We start from the raw sequence: 23,340 nt of genomic DNA, 5'->3' as shown, positions 1-23,340 counted from the left end.
GCCTACAGTATTCTGCCAGGTCTGTAGCAGTGTGTCCCTCACATTTACCTCCACCTCTCTGTAACATTTTGTTTCCCAAGGAACTGGTCAACATTATATTGCTATCTAGACTTACTAAGTGACAAATTTGCCAAGACAAGGAATGCATTTGACCCAAATTTCTCATTTTTATGCCTCATTTATTTAGGTTTTTCTTTCAGAACTGCTATCATCTATTAAGAATTTTATGAATATAAGTCTTTACTCTGACACTTGGCACACATGATTTCACTTAATCTTTAAAACTGTCTTGTGACTGACACATGGTGAACATCATAAACACTGGGTAAAGTATGATGGATGCAGCAGAGGATTAAGAAAAAGACATTTATGTGTTGATATCCACTAATCTGTGGTAAGAATTATTAAAATAGACATCTAAAATTGGCATCCCTGACTCAGTTGTAAAATTACAACTTAAACTACATATTCCTATTAAGATTCTTTAGTTTATTTGAATTTTCAAGTCTTTGAGAAAGCTTTTTTGCCTTTTAAAATACTTAGAGATACATTTTCATGTGATAGAGCTTGAAATAAAGGGAAATAATGTAGCTAAACAACACTGTGGATAATAAAATTTCAAAGCTAAAAACAATGATAATGTTTCAAGTATAATTTAGAATGTTTATGAAGGAACTGGGCACACGTACCAAAGAAAAATATCCACAAGTGAATATAAAATAATGCATTTCTCATGTAGTAAACTGATTTTGAAGCACTGAGATTGACAATAGGCTTAAAGAGAAAGAAATAATATTGGTGTGTACTTGAAATAACAATACCTTGTAGCAACTTGTTTCTTAAATTTCATATATAAGAGTTGCTTTTCATATAAAAGCACAGGGAAATTTATTGCATTCTATAATTTGGAGTTCATGTATATACTCACATAAGTAAGTTTATGTATACACACAAACATATTTATACAGAGATATGTCCTATGTAGTAAGTCAGTAGTATATACATTTGCAAAATGTTTGTAAACCAGAGGTACATTTCTACATGAATAATAGTATTGAAAAGGGTAAAGTAGAATACAGGTGTGGTGGTACATGTCTTTTATCCCAGCAGTGAGTAGGCAGAAGAAGATAGATTTCTGAATTTAAGGCCAGCATGGTCGAAATAGCAAGTTCTAGACAAGCTAGGGCTATATAATGTGACTCTGCCAAACACACCAACATCTTTCACACCCACATCCCCCAACATATACGAGAGAGAGAGAGAGAGAGAGAGAGAGAGAGAGAGAGAGAGAGAGAGAGAGTGAGTGTGTTGAAACAGAAATATTTCAGAATTTCTTTTTCTTTAATACTATTGTATGTTTATGCATGATGTGTGGGAGAGTGTGTTTACATCACTGTAAAAATGTGGAAGTCAGAAAACAACTCCATGGAATCCTTTCCTACCTTCCACATTTATATAGGTTCTCTGACTCCACTTTGGTTGCCAGACTTGGAAAGCTATAACGTTTATCTGCTGAGTCGTCCTGCAAACCTTACTTGAGACTTTTAAAGTAATGGACTCTTAACTGTGATTATTATGAACTGATTTCCACACTTTGGTGTACAGCTTGTTATAGCAGACTTTTACTGCTATCAATCATATGTATGTATATTATACACTTTAATTTTTATATATGTTGACCTTTTATACAGAAAAAATGAATATTTTACATTGATAATGTTTGCAATTCATTTAAGTAAAATATGATAGAATAATGTATTTTGTAAAGTAAAGGCTAAAATAATTCTATTATTTCAAGTATATCAAACTGATAATGACTGCAGGTTAATTTGCTTCCCTAAGCCATACAAAAAAATTACATGAATGCACTGAACTTATTTGATGTTTCTGACATTCTCTCAGTATTTTCTTTTTAAGTAGCTAGTGGTTAAAATCCAGTGTACCATTTACTTGTATAAAGACATTAAACATTAGCTTTATTATTTATAAAGAAAGTTTGGTTTAAAAGATAAATAAGTAAATATCTTACTTCTCTTAGCAATATTTAGATAATATCAAATGTGGAGCAAGCAGAATGGAGAGATAAAGAGTATTTGTAGCTACTTACTTTCATAATGAATCTTGAATCCATTATTGGAACGGCTATTGTCCGTTGTAAACAGAAGATAGATGAAGTTACTGCTGCTGAACAGAAACTGTGGCACTTGGGTGCCATTGTAAGACCCAAGCAAGGGTGACAGAAGATTTGGTCCATCATGGACTTCCAGAACATCGTAATTTAGTTCAGTCTGAAATCTAGGACGAAGAGACACAATTGGAAGCATTAGAAAAAACATTGGAATAGAACTTTAATATTTTAGTTACTCTACCATTAAGGTTCATCTTTCAACCACTTTTTATCATTTTTTTACTTTCCCTGGTATCTAAAGTATCCCTGAAATATCTATCTGTTCCAAGTACCAGGATCTTATGTGGGGGAATGCCCAGTCAGAAGAATGTGTACTCATATTCATAAGAAAAGTGTCTGCTGAGTATGATAGGCTATCCTTAGTAAATAAATGAACTATTCCTGACCAATGCACTTCTCAAGACACCTGTACCTGCTATTGTCAATTCTATGGAAAACTGTATTGTTTTATACTGATTTTAACAGTACATACATTTCGAATCTGACCTCTGCTTTATAGAAACTGACACATTTTATATAGTACTTCAAAGATCTTCAAGTTTTATTTTTATCTTTAATATATATGTCTGTATGTGAGATTGGTGCTTATGAGTGAAGTGCCCACAGACTATGGAAAAGGCCATCAGTTTTCTAGACCTGAGTGACAGGTGGTTTTGAATTGCCTGATGTCGGTGCTGGAGGCAGAACCTAGGTCCCCTCCTAGGACAGGAGAATCACAGAATCATAAAACACATTTGATAGTGAAGGTGTAAAATTTAACATGAGTGTTTGGGTGGGAGCTCCACCTCAATCCCTGGCACCCTTGTATCCCTCTACCCAAAGAGTCCGGAATGTTTGGAAGGAGTTTGGTGGAAGATCCACTTCGGCTGCCTTCCCCATCTCTTTCCCTAAACCTGCCCCTTGGAAGCCTGCCAAACACAGCTCCTCCCCCAGAGAGGCTCAAGACCACTCCCACAAGGGATATATAAGGGGCATCCCAGAAAACAGACTAGTGGTTCTTCCTGTCTGGCATTCTTGTCTCCTCTCTGCAGGGCTGGGGTAGGGTGGGGCTGGGGAATTTCCTGGGAGAGCTTTACCCATTAAACCTGGGCTTTCCAAATTGGTCTGATTCGGTTTGTTGTGACTGCAGAGAGGCCTTCAGGAGGCCTAAAATTTATCAATGAGGCTTCACAGTTTATTTTTCAAATGTCATTTGAGCTTTATATAGGTTCATTATGATGTATATATTGTGCCCGTTTAAATTGGTTGAGTGATGTTTTTACTTATTTATTTCTTATAATAAATTTAATTTAAAAGTTGCATTTTCAATTTAAATTCTGTCATAGGAAATGGAAAACAAGTGTCACAGCTCTATAATAATCAAGTTCATTAATTGCAAAGACCATGTACAAATATTTTCAAATTAATTTTTTTTTGCATTGTTTTTATAGTAAGTTGGGTGGAAGTCAGAAGCAAAGTAGGGATGGAGGAAACAGATCAGGTAGAATGTCTGTGTGGGAATAGGGATGTGGAAGAGTGTTCTAGGGACCAAAATGAGCCTACTAAATCCATGAAAATGTCATAATGAATCCCATTAAACACATTATTTTTTAAAAAGACCCATAAGAAAAAGAATAAGACTTCGTTTCAAAGAATATAGTAAGTGTTAGGTAATTCCCAATACTTTCTTATTTCTTAAGATCATATTTAGAGAAAAAAATAAACAGGTTTTAAGGGCCATATACATGGAAGCAGCTAACATACGCACGCCCGATTTCAAGGGATGGTTTAATTTGTGAATCTAACGAATAAAACCTGTTGGCTCAATAACTTGAAGTACTTGCTCATCCATCGGTTGCCAAGTTCCTCCTATCCTTGCCAGACACTGCCAGGTGATCATCTAAGGCAGTGCTCTTCTGACAAAGGGCATGGAATATTTTAAAAACTCAAGGGTTTTCAAGAAAGAAGGAGAGGAAACGTGCTTTACATATGTTTCTGTCAAAGCCTTCCAATGAAGACTCATATGTATGGCAGTGAGAAAGCTCTGTGGGTGAGGGCATCTCCCACAAAGCCTGACTACCTGAGTGTGAGCACCAGGATTCATGTGAAGAATCAGAACATCAACTTCCACAGGTTATCCTCTTTCATTGACACATGCCTACATACATATGCACACACATACCATCCCCACAGCACTTGTATAAATGTGATTCAAAGAAAAAAAAACCTTTCATGCTTTCATGTGAAGGAAGGAAGAAGAGACAAAAGGATCAAAACCCAAAAGGAACATTTGAGTTAAAGGATCTTATGTATGTATGTGTGTATGTATGTATATATGTATGTTCGGAGAATGCTTGAAAGAAGCCTATTAATATGACTGTGCTGTTCAGTCTTAAATACTGAGGATCTCATCGACATATTCTTAAGTCATTCTAACTGCCATATGGCAATGATTTTGACAGTCATCCTAATTCAGACTTCACCATGCTGGGACTATGAGGCATGCCCAAGCACATTCAGCCTGCAAAACTATTCTGAGTTTAAAATGAGCACTCCAGTCTAAGCATTGTAATGTACTCAGAGGATAATTAGTGTTCAAGGGGATCCTGGCTTACATAATGAGTATGAGCTAGCCTGAGCTATATAATATGATATTGAAAACTAAAATGAAATAATAGACTTAAATATGCATATAACTTTCATGTGCTAAATTATGCCCCATACAAATCTGCATGTTGAAATGTTAACACGCCCCCCATATCATGAGAATGTTATGATGGAGAATAAGTCTTTAAAGAGGAAATTATACAAAATAAAATCCTGAATCATGAGAATGGGCTTCAATCCAACACACCCTCACATCTGTGAAACAAGGACTAGGAAACAGAAATACACACACACACACACACACACACACACACACACACACACATTATATATAATTATTGGGTAACAGTGGATAGAGGACAGAGCCAAAGAAAGAGATCAGAAAAAGCAACCCCGGGAGTCCTTGATCTAAGACTCCTAGTCCTTAGAATTTCAGGAATATAAAGCTCTATTGTTTAAACCACAGAATCTTAAACTGAACATTCTATACTCTGAAACTCAGGATTTAATTCTATATCATATTAAATGAGCACATCTGTTCCAGAGTATCAGTTTTCTTTTTGTCTTTAATAGATGGCAAAATTTTATGTATTACAAAAGTCATTTTAAAGTAAATATTTTATGACTTACCATCAGTGAATATTTCATTTGTTTACCTACTTTTTAATACATATGTAACCAGGGTCATAAAAGAACTTTGGGCAAATGGGGTCACAAGAGAAAATGGTGAATGCATCCTGTATTTACTTGGGTGATTATATGGTAGTATCTGTATGTGTATTATACTTGGAGGCTATATTGAATTCATTTTTCTTCAGATCCCTTTTGTTTCTGGAAATCTAGCAGAGCTGAATTCACAAGCCCTTAAAAATATAGGACAACTAAACTCATTAAATTAAAGGTCATATCTCAGTATTGTGCATATGTACAGCAAAAAGGTCTTGCATATCTTAATAGTAAAGCTACAGCAGTAAACAAATAAAAAATTAACTTGAGATCAGACCGAAAGGTCAAAAGGGGGCAGACCTTCTTAAGCATTCAAGATACAGCAATCGACTATTCTAATATAATTATTTATTGATGTAGTAAGGGAAACGGTGAATGCCAACTAGTTTAATGCCTATTCATTTCTGTATAAGATAGAAAAAATATTTGCAGAGACCTTTCAAATGTGATTTTGATGGAGTGTCCAGGTTCAGCTTCAATCACCCACTCACAATTCAAAGAGTCTTTGTAGTATCCTGGCCATCCTGGTGAGAGAATTACTCCACTTGGAGCAGAAAAGTGGCCACCACATGGAGCTGAAAGATGAAACCAGAGAAGGTATGGATACAATTTTCAGAATAAGTTATGTAAAACGTTTTCAGTCCCAGCATTCATCTATTTACTTATTTTTGAGACAAGTTCTTGTTATTCAGTCTATGCTGTCACAGTACTCACCATATAGCCCAAGTATTCATGTTCTTCATTGTCAGTTTAAAATGATACACACATTGTCAATTTTTGGTTTTCTCTTAGTTTTTTTCCTTATGTTGTCAAATTTTCAGTTAAGACAATATGAATTAAGAAAATGTATTCTAAATTAAGGTTTCAACACAATAGAAACTATTCCTTTAATACGTAGTTTCTTATTTTCATTAATAGGTAAGGAGAGAGTTGTTTTCATTTTCTCTTAACCAGGCATGATGACATATGTCTGTGATAAAGCTAAAAGAATCCCTGAGATCTTGGCCCACCTAAGCTGTATAGCAAGACCTTGTTTGAAGACAAGCAAACAAAATAACAACCAAATTTTCTCTTATTTTTTTATTTAATTTTCCTTATGTTTTACTTTAGATTATCCTGAAACCTATTATTTTGTATACTAATTTTATCCCTGTTACTCTTAAATAAAGTGAAACAAGACAAATAAGATAGTAAGTATATAAAACTTCATTAAGAAAATAATTCCCTATAAAAACACTCGCTTGAGCAAAGTCTTCATTGGTTTGATATTTGTTTTTGTTGTTCTGAGACATAGTCTGAGGTGGCTCAGTTAAGCTTTAAATATGTAATCCTCCAGCCTCAGTCATGTTAGCTCTGGATTATAGGCATATGCCATCCCACCTGTCTTGAATGAAGTATTTTTTAGGTAAAATTATTAAACATGCTATTTCTATGAGAATGTTCATTAATAAACCAAATACCATTTCTTAACTGAACCAATATTGTTTTCTAATCTGATAGCTTTATAAGAAGACCATTGTTATGAGGATTACTTAGTCTTCCACTTTGAATGACACATAATTCAAAATGTATTTTCATGTAGGGTTGTTATATATTTCTTTCTTTTGGGGGCAGGGGTTTGAGACAGGGTTTCTCTGTGTAGTTTTAGTGCCTGTCCTAAATCTCTCACTGTAGACCAGGCTGGCCTCAAACTCACGTGATCCACCTGGCTCTGCCTTCTGAGTGCTAGGATTAAAGGCGAGCGCCACCACCGCCCGGCTGGTTGTGATACATTTCAAATATGAATCTTTGTGCACAATAATCATTCAAGTTAACATACTTTAAAGACAATAGTGAGTATTTCATCTAAAGAAGGAGCAGATAACACGAAGCATATTCAGCAGAAATCTTTATTATGCCATCAACTCATGTTGTTCTTGGAAAGCATTTATGCCTTAAGTCATTAGATGAAGTTATTAGTCATAAAATTAGCAATTTAGAAAGAGGCCAAAAATGGTTAAAAAGTAGAGCATTGAGAGGCATTTTGTCCAAATGTATAGAAGGTAGAGGCTGGTCAATAAGAAACATAAGGTCACCTTTAGTTATTTAGTTACATAGTTACATTTTGTCCCTCCATCCAGAGTGAGGAAGAGAAATGGATGGGTTCTTAAAAAAAAAAATCCCAGCAAAGATGTCTCTTGTGTCTTTTGGAAAGGCTATTCTCAAGTAGTGTCATCACTCAAGAAGAGAGAGGATTGCTCCATTAGGTCAGTCAGAAGAAGTCTCTTGATCTGAGGGGCTGTCCAGAGACTGCTGGGACACAGAAACTGCGAGCAGTAACATAAAAGCAGCCCGGTGCTCAAGCCCCGTGAAAGGAAGACCTCAGTGAGACTGGAATGTTCCAGAGGACAAGGAGAGGAACTGCAGAGAGCAGTCCAGAGTTGAAAAGCCACCGATGCCCCAGAAATGAAACAAGTTCCCAAACCACCGGCTGGTACTGATGATAACGTTTATAAGACGGATAGCATTTATGAAAAGCTAACTGCACCACGAGTGATAATGCAAAAAGAAAGGCAATTAGTTGTCTAACCATTACAGTTTGATATATCGTACACATAAAAATAGTGCATTATGTGGTAATTCTCTTTAGGGAGCACTAGTTTTAACTTGAGCTGAACAATATCATTTGACCTACCCTAAGCAATAGTAATGAAATAACAAATTTGGTATACTTATTATTTTCTCCAAATGCTTGAAAATTAATAGTAATTGTTGATACTTCAGAAATACAAATAAATTTTATACCTAAATAAACTCTATATATCCTTAAATTTAATGAAAGATAGAAAATATCTCTGATTGAAAAAAAAGAAATTTTGAATATTTACCAGGAAAGCAGCTGGAAGTCTAAGGAGGTATTTTTAAAAGCCCACTCGGTCACTCATCCACTCATTCATTCGTTCACTCAATCATACTTGTTATGCAACATACTAATAACTTTTAAAATTGTTCATATTTGTCCAGTGGTATGCTAAGACGACTCCTGGGCCAGGGAAAGTGACACATATCTCTAATACCAGCTTCATTGCTTCATCGATTTTGGAGTCAGTGATGACAGAAACAAGAACGTCACAAGTCCACACTCAGGTTAGGCTATGTAGCAAATCGTGTGGAATACAGGTGACAAGCACAGGGAAAGGAAGGAAAAACCAAAACAAAAGCAAGCAAGCAAGCAGGAGAGCGAGTTCAGTTGACACTGCTATGCATGGTCAGCAAGCCTGAAAATCTGGATTCAGTTCCTGGCGCTGAACTATCTGGTTGTAGTGATGTGACTCTGTAGTCCAAATGTATAGAAGGTAGAGGCAGGTCAATAAGAAACATAAGGTCACCTTTAGTTATTTAGTTACATAGTAAGTTTAAGGCTTGCCTGGGATACAGGAGACCCTGTCTCAGACGGGGTGTGGGAGGGGTCACTACTATTATGAATAATTATGGATATAATGACTATAAATAATTTACATATTATCAATCAAGGATTTGATACCAAGTATTCTGACTGTAGAGAGTTATGAAACTTTTTAAGTTACATAACTTTCTTTTCTCACAAAGATGCCATGTTTCTGCATTCTTTTGGAAAAGATAGAAACAGAAAACATTAAATCCAATTAAGTTCTATGATGAAAATATGGCCAAGGTAGTAGACATGAAGGATTCAGAGAAGATATTTAATTTGATCTTCTAAGGATGAATCATAGTTCTGGAAAGAAGAAATAAGCAATCCTGGACATCTGTACATGAAGTAACAGAGTGAAGTTATATAGGATTGCATTAGGATAAACAACTGAAAAATTGTAGAACAAGGTTGAGATTTCCATTTGATTAATCATGCATGTACAGTGTATTTAGACTTTGTGAGATCAGTAAGGATACTTTACAAAAAGTTAAGAAAGACTTAATCAGAATCTGACATAAGGCTATTTCAGGGAAGAGCTGAATGATGTGTTCAAAAATATTTCTAGGTGACATAATGTGACATAAAAATGCAAAAGAACAAAAACTGTTCCTTCTACCCTTGTGTAAGACAAATTGCTAAATAGTCTTAATAAAAACCCAGAGCCAGATAACAATATACTGGGAGACACAATATGTCACCACACCCTTATCATATAAAACAGAATATATGCTGATTTCATTTAAAACAATGGAGAACTCAAACACATCGGAGTTATACATAAAAAGTCAACACCAATTAGTGCTCAACTTGAGGACCATGCTGGCTAGTTTTATGTCATTTTAATTAGTGATTGATGTGGGAGGGCCCAGCCCATTGTGAGTGGTGCCACCGTTTGGGAGAGGTCCTGAGTTCTACATATAAAAAAAAGCAGGCTAGAGTTACCCCAAAATATTTTATGTTATTTGTGGCTATTGTAAAAGATAATGTTTCGTTGATTTCTTTATCGGCCCATTAATCATTTGTACAGCAAGGGCTACTGATTTTCTTTTTAGTTGATCTTGTATCTTACCACATTACTGAAAGTGTTGATCAGCTGTAGGAGTTACCTGGTAGAATTTTTGGAGTCATTTATGTATACTATCATGTCGTCTTCAAATAGCAAAAGTTTGACTTCTTCCTTTCCAATTTGCATCCTCTTGATCTCCTTTTGATGTCTTATTGCTCTGGCTAGAACTGAGTGGACAGTGTTGGCTTGGTCCTGACTTTCATGGAATTGCGTTGAGTTTCTCTCCATTTATAATTTGATGTTAGATGTTAGCTTGCTGTATACTGCCTTTATTATGTTTAGGTATGTTCTTTGTATCCCTGATCTCTCCAAAACCTTTATCATGAAGGAGTGTTGGGTTTTGTCAAAGGCTTTTTTAGCATCTAATGAGATGATCATGTGTTTTTTTTCTTTCAATTTGTTGATAGGGTAGATTATATTAACAGATTTTTGTATGATAAACCCTCCCTGCATCTCTGGGATGAAGCCTACTTGATCATGGTAAGTGATTTTCTTGATGTGTTCTTGGATTCAGTTTGCCAGTATTTTATTGAATATTTTTTGCATTAATGATCATGAAGCAGATTAGTCTGTATTCTCTTTCTTTTTTGTGTGTTTGTGTTGTTTCGGTATCAGGGAAATGGTATCCCTGTAAAAAGAGTTTGGTAATGTTCCTTCTATTTCTATTGTGTGGAAGAATTTGAGGAGTATTGGTATTAGTCCTTCTTTGAAATTCTGGTGGAGTTTGTGTTGAAATCACCTGGCCCTGAGCTTTTTTTGGTTGAGAGACTTTTAATGACTGCTTCTATTTCCTTGGGAGTTATAACCAAACCGGTGAAGCACCTCTATGACAAGAACTTCAAGTCTTTGAAGAAAGAGATTGAAGAAAATAACAAAAAACGGAAAGATTTCCTGTGCTTTCAGATAGGTAGGATCAACACAGTAAAAACGGCAATCTGCCGAGGGCCGTGGGAGTATACAGCAAGTGACAACTAGTGTTTGACAAGTTAACCCACTAGACATAGAGCTCCCTGATGGCAAGCCCAACCTGGCAAAGCTATGGAAACCAGTTGTTTGATGGTTATCACTTTCTCGGGTGCCACTGTCGTACCTCCTTAATAAGAGCAGCTGTGGGGTGCTTTCCACAGCCCTTTGGTAGTGTGTTTTACATCTCTGGGCACACGTTTAGTTGTGGATTTCTGTTTAAGCTGTATAATTCTGATGTACAGAAATATTACCAAAATATTCTTCTTTACTGACACAGGAAATTAACAGTATTCTCAATCTCAAAGACAGCCTTTTACACATTTTTGCAAAGACCTTAGAACTAGTCCAAAACAGACTAAGCTCTATAGAATATACACAGAGACTGATTTTCAGGTATTGTTTATTGCTAAATCAAAGCAAGGCTGTTTACACCAAGACAGTCCTTGTAGTTCTCCAGAGAACTTGTAGTTCTCCAGAGAGTTCTCCAGAGAACCCTGCTGGACTTCACCTCACCTCTCCTGGATCCCATAACCAACCCCTTTACTGGCTGTAAGCCACCCCAAAATAGATCTCCTTTTTAACTACTTGGAGTTGCCTTGTTAATTCCCCCCAATAGGGATGAGAACATCTAGTAGCTGACGCAAGCAGATGCAGAGATCCACAGCAGAGCACTGAGCTGAGCTTCTGGAGTCCAGTCGAAGAAATGGAAGCAAGATCATGATGGGGAAACCCACAGAGACAGGTGACTTGAGCTCGTGGGAGCTCAGGGACTCTGGACTGACAGCTGGGGAACCTGCATGGGACCAAACTAGGCCCTCTGAATGTCGGTGATAGTTGTGTGATTTGGGTAGTTGGTGGGGTCCCTGAGGGTGCGACCAGAATTTCACCCTAATGCATGAACTGGCTCTTTGGACTATTCCCTATTGAAGGATACCTTGCTTAGCCTTGATGCAGTGGGGAGGGGCTTGATCCTGCCTCAATTTGATATGCCAGACATTGTTGACTCTCCATGGGAAGCCTTACCCTCTCTGAGGAGTGGATGGGTGGGCAGTGGGGGGGCAGGAAGAGAGGATTGGGGAGGAACTATGGTTGATATGTAAATTGAAAAACACAACTTTTAAAATTAAAAAAAAAAAAAAGCAGACTAAACAGGCGATGAGGAGAAAGCTAGTAAGCAGCACCCTCCATGGGCTCTGCATCAGCTCCTGCCTCCAGGTTCCTGCCTTGTTTGAGTTTCTGCCAAATAAACCTTTTCCTCCACATCTGGCTTTTGTTAATAGTATTTCATCACAATATTTACTCTAATCAGGACAGCAAGTACGTAAAACATAAAATACATACGTACGTACCTAAAGTGGAGTTCTTTTTCATAGGAATCATTATCATAGGCTATGTTAAAGCTTTAATGTGGGTAGAAAGAAGATGTGAATAGTAAGTTAAATATAGTGATAGAATATGTAGCCCTTTGTAAAACGGTTTTATGTAAAGTCAAATATTAGCCAATAGCCATTACATTACCAACAGTAGGATGGACTTTCTGTTGGGAGTCGTCCTTGCTTCTAAGTATGTAAACTAAGAAGCTAGTAACTGTTAAAATAAGTCCCAGATTTTACAAAAGAACAAAATAGCTGAGTTATACTTGACTTGGGAAAACTTCAGTCTGAAGAAATGTTAGACAGCTTCATGTCCTGCCTCCTGTGACTTGCAGCAACATTTACTTTAGAAATCATAAGTTATTCTCTCCCTTTGAGATACAAATCACTTTACAGTCAATTAGACTCCCACAATTTTCACAACCCAGGAATTATGCCTCTCCTCTTGAACCTCATCGAAGGCCCTTTGCCTAATCTCAGTGGGAGGGTAGGAAATGACATCATTAAGGTCCAGTCAGGGAACACAAATGGGCTAATCACACTCAGTGTCTTTCTGTTTACCTTCCCCAGCAGTTTTTTACAAGTTCACACACCAGTGCTTTAGAATCTGGAGCAGTTTACTTCAGTCTCTCCTATTATGATGATCCCGAAGAGCATTTCAAAATGAAGTTAGAGATTATTTACTTATTAAATGTAATTTTGATTTTCTCTTTCTAGTTTTAAAGTTGGAGAAATTTCATAGAATATATCATATGATAGGAATCATGGGCCCAGGTAATTGTAGAGATTAGACTGAAATTGAAATCTTTAAATTACAAGTTAGGAACCACTTCCATTTTAAATTTATAAAATTAACTTTCTAAGAAAAACATTTATTTAGGTAATACTTATTGTCTTTAGCTTTAGTGGAGATAGAGATTAATGGAAATTGAGGCTAGACCATTCTGTTCAAAGGTCTTTAATGTAAGTTGAAGTTCCTAAACACCATGCTAACAACTTTATTGTAATCATTTCCATTCATTTATTAATAAAAGGGATTGTGTCTGCTACATTTGATAATTTACTATATCCTAAAACTCTTTTTTTAAAGAAAATCTGCAATTATGTATCTGCCCTCCATAGACATATAAATCTTAAAGGTTTATTTTATTGTTTTTACTTGTGTGCCTGTATGTTTGTGTGAGTGAATGCCATGAGTAAGTGGGAGCCTGTAGAGACCAGAAGACAGCATCCAAACCAATAGGCAATTGTGAGCTGTCTGACACAGGTGTTTGAATATGTACTTAGATTCTCTGAAAGAGCATCAAGTGCTGCTAACCAACGGGTTGTCTCTCCAGTTTGGAGAGAATGTATACAAGTTAGGTAGATGTAATAAACATATACATGCTTGAGTTCAGAGGGAGAATCTATATATACAAGGGCAATGAGGCAATGTTCCAGAGAAAGGAAAGAAAACTTCCTGCAAGAGAGGTTGTCCAAGGATTGTTTAAAGTATATGCAGAGGAAAGAGAACAGGAAATGAAAAATATTAATGTGAGTGGAGAAAAGTAAACAACATTGTGCTTTCTAGTTCATGAGAAGAAAAAGTTCACGTAAATTTGTGGGGTTTTTTTTGAAGGAATGTTGTGGAATATTATTTTAAGATGTGTTATATTTGTTCACATGGAGTATCTCTTTAATGATGCAAAGATGCTTTGCATTCTTTTATGTTGCATTTGTTTAACACTATGAAGCTGTGCTACTTTGCCTGTCTGAAACATCTGATTGGACTAGTAAAGAGCTGAAAGGTCAATAGCTAGGCAGCAGAGAGGGATAGGTGGGGCTGCGAGGCAGAGAGAATAAATAGGAGAAGAAGAGTGAGGAGCAAGAAAAAGGAGAAGGAGAGGGTGACACCAGGGGTCAGCCACTCAGCAACACAGGAAGCCACATAGTAAGGAAAGAAAGAGATACAGAGTAGAGAAAGGTAAAAGCTCAGAGGCAAAAGGTAGATGAAATAATTTAAGTTAAGAAAAGCTGGCTAGAAACAACCCAAACTAAGGCTGGGCATTCATAAGTAGGAATAAGTCTCCATGTATTTTTTTGGGAGCTGGGTGGTGGGCTGCCAAAGAGCAAAGAGTAAAAACTAACTAACTACAGAGATGCAAGTATTTTAAAATTGGTGGGTACCTAGGAAACTTGTTAAAATGTAGGTTTACAGAATAAAACTCTAGTGTTGTAAACAGGATCCAAAGTTGATAATGTTAACAAGAAGACCCACCATGATCCTTCAGGTTATTTTATTGTTTAGACACCGTAGACCCTGTGAAAATATAAATGAGGAAACATATGGATGTGTCTCTATCTCAGAGATCTCCTGAGTGCTATCTCACTCCAGTTTCTTAAAAGTAAAGGACTATTGTTGCATAAATGAGAACTGTCCTCCATTGGGCTCATTGTTTTGAGCCCTTGGTTCTCAGTTGTTGCTGCTTTTTGGGAAGTCTAGAGAACTGTGTTGAAGGAATAATTCATGGGAGACAGCTTTTAGGTTCCATAGTCTGGCCCTATTTCATTTTCTCTTGGACTTCTGACTATCAGTTAGTCCTCAAGCTCCCAATCTTGTCTCTTCCTTGCCACAATGAACTGTATCCTATCCATTCTGAATTATAAGCCAGAATGAACCTTTTCTTCCCTTAACATTATTTTGTCAGAGTATTTTATGACAAGAACAGAAAAGCCATTAATGTAGGGTATGATTTGGATATTAGTAAGCTGCAACTTGTTACCCTACTTTTCCCATTCTGCAGCAATGAAAACAAAATGTGAGAAATACAAGGGAGATCTAGTTAATTTCTCCAATTTAATTTTTATAATATGTAAAATCCATTATAAATAATCTGCATTCAATTATTGGTTCATGTCTTTATTTTTACTATAAAGGAAAACACTCCAAATACCTAATATACTTTAAGACTGACATGACTCTACATTCTTCAGATAGAATTCAAACAAAAATCTCAATAAGGGTTCTGAGGAATTAGAAATTTCACAGCAGGAGGTTATGTCAGTGAAAAAGTCATACTTGAGTACTCATAAGAAAATTGGAGATGTAAAGCTGAGTTTTGATCACAGGTTTAGCAACAACGAATTTAAAAAAAAAACAAGCATTCCAGCATTTGGCCAGAGAATTGACCCTTCTGTAGAGAAGTGCCTGAAAAATTCAACATCTCACACCATCACACACTGATGCCCTCATTTTCCTACTTTTTATAAATTTGCTTTATATTTGTAGCTTTGGTAAATGATCATTAGATATATCTAACATATGCATATTGGATGATGATTCAATGGAATTAAAGAACATTCATATTTAAAACTATCATTAAAATGATGAAGCTATATTCACAGAAATGGAAATTTGAGTATCCCTGAAACTTGAATATTAATCACTTCTCCTTCAATTGTCATGTTTCTTCTATTCCTTTTTCAAGCTTAGGCTATCAAAAATTAGGAGATAAACTTGGTGGATGGCTAATATTTATTTCCTGATGCTATTCCTCCAGCTGAAACTCAGAATAATATACACATATAGATAAAAAAGGGATTCTTCTTTTGAGATAAATATGTGTATGTGTGAACAGACAATGTATTAGAATTACAAATCAGTTCTGATATATGCATGGAGTTGTTACTCTAATTGCTTCTTCAAAAGAACTCTCTGCACAGAGAATGTCATGTCTGTGCAGAAGGGCTTCCTTTCCTCTGAGGCTGATTGAAATTCAGGAGAAACCCCTTATCTTCATTGAGGAAGTTCATCAGGCATGCAAGTCCCGCCTTGTTTCCACACAGTTCTCTAGGGACTCCAGTTCCAACCTATTCATTCTAAAAATTTTCTCAGATATCTCACTAGGGAGTAGGAGGGAACATAAACCAGAGTAATTCAGGGAGATCTATTCTGAGGGCAAGGCAGTTTTTGCTTGAGTAAGCATTTTATGGAGCATTCTGAAATCATTAGAGCAAACACAAAGCATGGTTTCATTCTCATTTTTTTTCTTCTGACTTCTACTTCAAATATGCACTGTCAAATCTCCCTCTTCTTAAAAAAAAAAAAAAAAACAACTTGGGAATGTATTCTAACTTTCTGATTACTATCAATTTTTTTATTAAAAATAATTCATTTTATTTTCAAACCCTTTGATTTCTTTTATCCATTCATCTAAGACACCTCTCTGGGTAGTGGAGAGAACTGTGCTGTGCGTTGGGGTTGGGGCACTTGCTGAGTCTCTATCCCACTCCTGAAGTAGAGAACTGGCAGCCTCTTGCACATTTTTATCCCCCAGTTTTCCATTGTGGAAAGAGTCAAGGCTAGTACCTAGGAGATCATGCTCCAGTAGCCCCCTTTTGTCATTGGTGGTGGTACCAAGTATTAAACATGCTTGCTGTCACACTAGGAGAATCAATGAGTCTTTTGTAAAGTCAAAGAATTAGGAGAGAGGTCTTAAAATACTTGATTCCCCAATAGAGTGAACTCAACTATTTCTAGGTATTGCTCTGCTCCCAGCTCATGTGATAAATTTGTGATCTGTTCTTGTATTTTATTTATTAAGAAGCCAATCCCAGGTACCTACTTTGGTACTTGGCTGATGCAGAAAGCACTCACATGTTTGATTGTCAAACTGTTGGAACTACAGGTCTCTGTCTCCAGCTCACCAGCTATTTATAATTTTCTTTCCCCTGTTTATTAGTCATGGAAGACATATGTATCAGTGAGTTCAGTGAATCAGCAAACATATACTTAACAATTGCAGTCTTTCTTTCATACATGTATCTCTGTATTCTCCATAAGCAAGTTGCCTGAAGTGCTTGCATTCTGTTGGGATTATGGATGAAGAAATTACTATCCACTCTACTATATGGGAGTGAATGAAAACCTCAACACCCCATGAACCTAACAGTTACAAACAGAAAAAAAAGTATCAACTTCTCTTACTTCCCTAACTTGAGCTTAAATGGGCTGAGAGTGAAATGACTGAACTTGTCATCAAGAGAGAAGAGTTAACTTACATATCCTACACGGAGTCTCTAGAACTCAATTGTCCCTGGAGGAACTTAACATATGTTTTTCTCTTTAGCTATTGTTACTCATTAGGAAGCTCCAAACACTGGCTTCAGTTCCTCATATTCACATGCTAGTATTGTTTTTCTCGTTAGAAAGCCTTCAAAGACCATATTGTTTGAAATTATTATGAAACTCAACAAGAGGCAACTTTCCATTCAGTCAGTTTTAACTTAGCATCTTAATTAAATTACTAGCTTTGAGGCAAGATAATTATGCAACTCTTCCAATATATTTCATTAAATGAAATCCTCTTTATCTATAAAGAAGCTCAGTGAATATTTTATGCCCTAATCATATTCAAGAACATGACCATGTAACCGGAAAGGCCAATATGCCATTTCTATTTTTACTGGGAGCTTGCTTTAGATTAAAGAGGGCACTACTGACTACTTTGTAATTGGTAGAGGCTACTAGCATTAGGGAAGAAATACATATGCATCGGAGTCTTAAGAAATCCAGACGAAACATTTTATGAAGAAATAAGTAGGCTCAGATTAAATGAGAAATAATCCATTCTAAATTTAAACTACAAACCTCAATGTGTGCATGGAATTTTTTTTTAGGAAAACACAAGTATGTTGCAAAAAGAACTCAGAGATATCAGCACAAAAGTGTTATATAAAGTTAGATACTGCATAAATATCATTAATGAAGTTAACTAAACAATAAAATATTCAAGACAGCCCTGGAATTGCTCACCAATCAAGGATAAGGGCAGAGGTGAAAAATGAGAAAGGGAAGTAAAAGTGTGCCGCACTAATATATTTGATTAAGTGAAATTTAGTTTTTAGATTTATCTAACATAAAGATTTATATAACAATAATTCAGCCATTGAGACAATTTGATGGTTTAGTCATTGTATTGGTTTGGTTTCTATTGCTGTGATAAAACACCATAATCAAAAGCAACTTGGGGAGGAAAAGGGTTTTTTTCTGCTTAGAATTCCACATCACAGTCTGGCAGAGGAAATCAGGCAAGGAACTCAAGATAGGAACCCAGAGCCAGAAACTGAAGATGGGGTCATGAGCGAATACTGCATATAATTCCTTATATGATCTTTAACCATCTGCCCAGCCGTGGCATCTCCCACAGTGAGTTGTGCCTTCCCATAATTAATCATCAATCAATAAAAGTACTGGGGGCATTTTCTCAATTGAGATTCCTTTTTCCCAAATGATTCTAACTTGCGTCAAGTTGACATAAAACTAGCCAACACGGAGTTACAAATTATACATTTCAGATTGTATATAATATATTATGTAATATAATAGTATAATTGCAATTGTATAATATATTATTAATATCTAACCAAATGCTCATTTTCATTCTGCAAATAATCTCCTGTTTCTGATTTCCTGACTGTGATTCTATAACATTCCTTATTTTTATTTTTATTTTATTTTATTTTATTTTTATTTTTTTTATTTTTTTATTTATTTTTTTCCGAGACAGGGTTTCTCTGTGTAGCTTTGCGCCTTTCCTGGAACTCACTTGGTAGCCCAGGCTGGCCTCGAACTCACAGAGATCCGCCTGGCTCTGCCTCCCGAGTGCTGGGATTAAAGGCGTGCGCCACCACCGAAGGGCTCCTTATTTTTTAAATTGACATTAAACAATGAATATAAATCCTCATACCAAGGAAGTGTGACCTTCCATGCTTGCAACAGAGATAGAACTAATTTACATCCAACTGCCTTGCTTTTTAAAGCGAAAACTGGAGATGAGTTGGAACTCACTGTTTGACACCTTGAGGAGAACTTTCTCATTGAATTCTATGTCTCTCGGTGTGACACCTCTTTTAAGTTCTCTTTAAATACATCTGCTGGTTTATTACTGGAAAGTACAGAAGCAAGCACTTAGAAAGTCGGATTACAGCTCAAAAAGTAGCTTGAAGAGATCTGTCAAAAACTTTATCTCTTCTTTTAACAATGCATAATTTCATGTAGTAAGGAAGAGAATGGCTCCACTCAGCATCCACAGGACAGCATCTCAAATGGGAACACCGTAACTCGATGAACTCATCATCCTATGGGTCTGAGCAGAGTAGTGTGTGTACTGCTTTAGCATAGAGCCTTCAGATAAGGTAGAAGTTTAGAGCACATAGAAGCAGAGCATATGAAATAGAAGGGAAGAAAAAGCTAATTAAAGGAGCAATTGTGTAAACGTCGGGGGAGGGAGAGAAAGATACATTGATGATGATGATTACTGAAGTTTTACTGTATCTCAAATGCAGGGGTGCCTTGGGAAATATCTGTGAAGTTTGTCACTGCTATACAAAATGTTCACACCTCAAATCAAAGAAAATCAATATCAAATTTTCTTGCTCATCAATGATTTTTTTATACCTTTCATATGATTTCTGAGTTTGCCTAGATCATATTAGACAATTGAGCCATCTAACAGCTAAATGGTTAGGAAAATTGTAGAGACATGTGGTTTGAAAAGAAAAACAATAAAAAGACATGTACAGTCAGTAGGATCTTGTAGGAAGGACCATGGAATAGAAACAGCAGTTTGAGGAGAAGATACAGTGAAGGATAATATATCCAGCCGAATTCCTGATGCTAGAAGACTTATCATCTAAGAAATCTTCTTAAAAATCGTTCTCAAAAATGAGAACCATTAGAAACTTTTGAACAATCCATCTGGAAAATGGTTCTTAGGAAAGTTCAAAGGAAAGGCAGCTTCTTGAGATATTAGCATACCTTTTCAAGAAAGGATTGAGGGTGGTCATGATTTATGATTAATCTGAACTTTTCTGTTAGCCCCACACATTCCTCAGGGGATTAGTTGCTACCGATGAATTTCCAATTCAATGTCTGGGGAACCCTTAGTTCAGGTCCTTTGTTTTTAGGGTGACAGCTTTCTTCCAGTGCTCAGTAATAGTGCTTTCTGTTAGCACTATTGACATTGTTGTTTAGGATACTAGCTTTGTTAAGTAGAAAAATATTTATTTATATTGATGGTTGCCCCTATTTAAAGTAAGTGAATTCAATTTCTTTAATTTCAGCAAAGTGCCGGGTGGTGGTGGCGCACGCCTTTAATCCCAGCACTGGAGAGGCAGAGGCAAGTGGATCTCTGTGAGTTTGAGGCCAGCCTGGGCTACAGAGCGAGATCCAGGAAAGGTGCAAAGCTACACAGAGAGACCCTGTTTCAACAAAACAAAACAAAACAACAACAAAAAGATGGTAATTTCAGCAGAGTGATTAATCCAGTTTTTATTATTTTCCTAATCTAGTAGATGTCTGAAGTTACTTGGTTTTTTTTGTTTGTTTGGTTTTTTTTTTGTTTTTGTTTTTGTTTTTTTTTGTTTTTTTTTTGAAACAGAATTTCTCTGAGTAGTTTTGGTGCCTGGCCTGGATCTCGCTCTGTAGTTGACGCTGGCCTCGAACTTACAGAGATCTGCCTGGCTCTGCCTCCCAAGTGCTGGGATTAAAGGCATGCACTACCACTGCCCGGCTGAAGTTATTCTTTCTACACCCACACTGTATATGAATTTTGGTTGTGTCTCACATATTTTAAAGTTATCATCTACTGACAGTTGGCTTCACTACCCCAGTGAGTGAAATTCTCTGACAACTTAAACACATTAGAAACAGTCAAATTCATGGAAAGTGTTGGATGCCCAATATTAGTCAAGACAAGGGACAGAGGTTGGAGGGGCAAACAGACCTGGGATAAATAACTACAGATCAATCCCTAAGACAAAACAGACTCACAAATTTAGTAACATAAGTGGAGGCTGAAACAAAATGAGATACATGACATTGTGTGGGGACAAAAGTTGATGATAAAATCATGTAAGTTATAGGTAATACACAAACATGTCTAAGTAGACAATGAGGGAGGTGTCATTAAATCCATCAAGATGGTAAGATAAAGGAGTTTCCCACAGTCCAGAATGGAAATATCTCTGGTAAGTGAACTATTTCTTTTTAACTTTCTTTCCATATAGCAGTACTGCTCACAGAAAATAATCTCAGTGGCTGCATCGTATGATGTTCTGCAGGATGATTAAAAGATTCCAGAATTCAGAGTTTAGGAAAAGTTGTAAGTGCATTACTTGCCACAATGGAGGGAAACCAGTATCCATCGTTCCTTTTCAAAGAGAATTGAGAGAAAGTAACCTCCTACCCTTGACTGAAGGGACCTAAAGTTACACACTCAGATGAAGTATAATTTAAATGCAACTGTATCATGCCCTTTTTTTTCCATCTCCAAAGTTTGGGCTGCTGGAAGGAACTTTGGAATGCATGATACAGGTGTGCCTGATAATGACCCCAGAAGCTCTTATAAGGAGTTCTGATCAGAGAAGAGAGAGAGAGAGAGAGAGAGAGAGAGAGAGAGAGAGAGAGAGAGAGAGAGAGAGAGACTTCTATTATGAAAAGAAAGAAGCAATGTTGAAGCATATTAATGATAGAACTTCATGTCAGAAGGCTGAATGAAGTGATGAAATTAACAGACCTTGAGTACAGGCTCGCCCTGCGTAGAGTAAGAATGTAGATGCTCATGGGAGCAGTGAGAGTTACAGGGAAAGTGGAAAGGCCGTGAAAGCAGCTGTTATGAGTGAGAAATTGAAGAGGAGAGAAGATGAGGAAGTGGGGTAAGTTTCCTTTGTAACTCGTTATGACATCCCCTATTCAGTTCTACCAAGCACCCTTTATTAAGCCATTGTCACATCTTAATGGCATTGGGATGCTTCTGTGGTACAGGTAGCATGCAAAGGTTTACCCTAGAACCAGTTATATGCAGGGATCCCTGTCAATACAGATGAAAAATCATTGATTGCTGCTTAATGAAGATGGGTGTTTCTGGAATTTGAAGTGAACTGACTTCAATGGCAATTATGGAAACAAGTGTATTTTGTTTCCCCTTAGCAGATATGTAAATCGCAAGGCTTACATAACATCTAGTCAATTCTCATCATGATGAGACTTGAATAAACCCATTTCATGTTAAAAAGTGCAAGTTTTCATTAAGGCCAAACTCATCCTTAGTTAATTCTGTAGCAATGAACTTCTGTTCATGGAATAAAAGGTAGATGCCAAATATTTCTCACAATCATATTCACACTACTAGAAATTAATCCATCTTCATTTGTGGGGAACACATTATGATACCCTTTTCTATTTTGGTCTGATAATCCTTATTCAAGGACTATGGCAGATCAAAGATTTTCTAGGTTTGCAGACTGTCAATCATGTAAAGAACACTGTGCTGCCAGAATGCTTGAAATTTTAGGCAACTGCAGCAGAGATGGGCTGGGAGAAGAGTTTACCTTGAAGTAGGTGGAAGCCTCATTTTGTTTAATCAAATGAACTTTTCTTCTTCCATAAGATTTCCATAATCATTAAAAATTTTATAATTACTAAATAATAATATATTTCTTATTATAGTATATAGAAATCCATATTTATGAATAACTTTAAAATACATTTATTTTATTTGCACTGGTCATGTGAAGAGACTAAAATGCACACAGAACACGTAAGCTGCTGTGGGATGTCTTTCTGTACGCTGTGAATATGTGTTGCTGTGATTGGTTAATAAAGAAGCTGCTCTGGCCTATGGCGAGTCAGGGTATAGCCAGGCAGGAAATCCAAAACAGTGAGACAGGAAAAAGAGAGGAGAGGGCCATGCCAGACTGCTAATGCTACAGCCACATGGCAACTTATAGATTAACAGAAATGGGTTAAGTTATAATAGCTAGCTAGCAAGAAGCCAGCCATAAGCCATGCAATTGGTAATTAATATTAAGCCTCTGAATGACTATTTTATAAGTGGCTGAGGGACTGTGGGGCAGGTCAGGACCAGAGGGATGCAGGACCATAGGGCCAGGCGGGACCTGAGAAACCTTCCAGCTAAATAAGTATGTCCTTATTTTATTCTACATTATACGTTTGTTTTGA

General features: G+C 36.5%; 1 protein-coding gene across 3 annotated transcripts in view; it reads right to left on the bottom strand.

Moving 5' to 3' along the window:
* The window catches only part of Csmd3 (CUB and Sushi multiple domains 3), a 1,140,535-nt gene that overhangs the window by 391,687 nt on the left and 725,508 nt on the right, over nucleotides 1–23,340 (bottom strand). For all 3 annotated transcript variants that reach the window (XM_059246844.1, XM_059246845.1, XM_059246847.1), the window contains 2 exons: nucleotides 5,937–6,075; nucleotides 2,108–2,295 (listed from right to left, as the gene is read on the bottom strand). In XM_059246844.1, the coding sequence (XP_059102827.1) occupies nucleotides 2,108–2,295; nucleotides 5,937–6,075 (327 nt within the window). The remainder of the gene's footprint in view (nucleotides 1–2,107; nucleotides 2,296–5,936; nucleotides 6,076–23,340) is intronic.

The sequence above is a fragment of the Peromyscus eremicus genome, chromosome 20, assembly GCF_949786415.1.
Source record: "Peromyscus eremicus chromosome 20, PerEre_H2_v1, whole genome shotgun sequence".
Taxonomy (NCBI): Eukaryota; Metazoa; Chordata; class Mammalia; order Rodentia; family Cricetidae; genus Peromyscus; species Peromyscus eremicus.
This window is presented reverse-complemented; position numbering and strand designations above follow the sequence as displayed.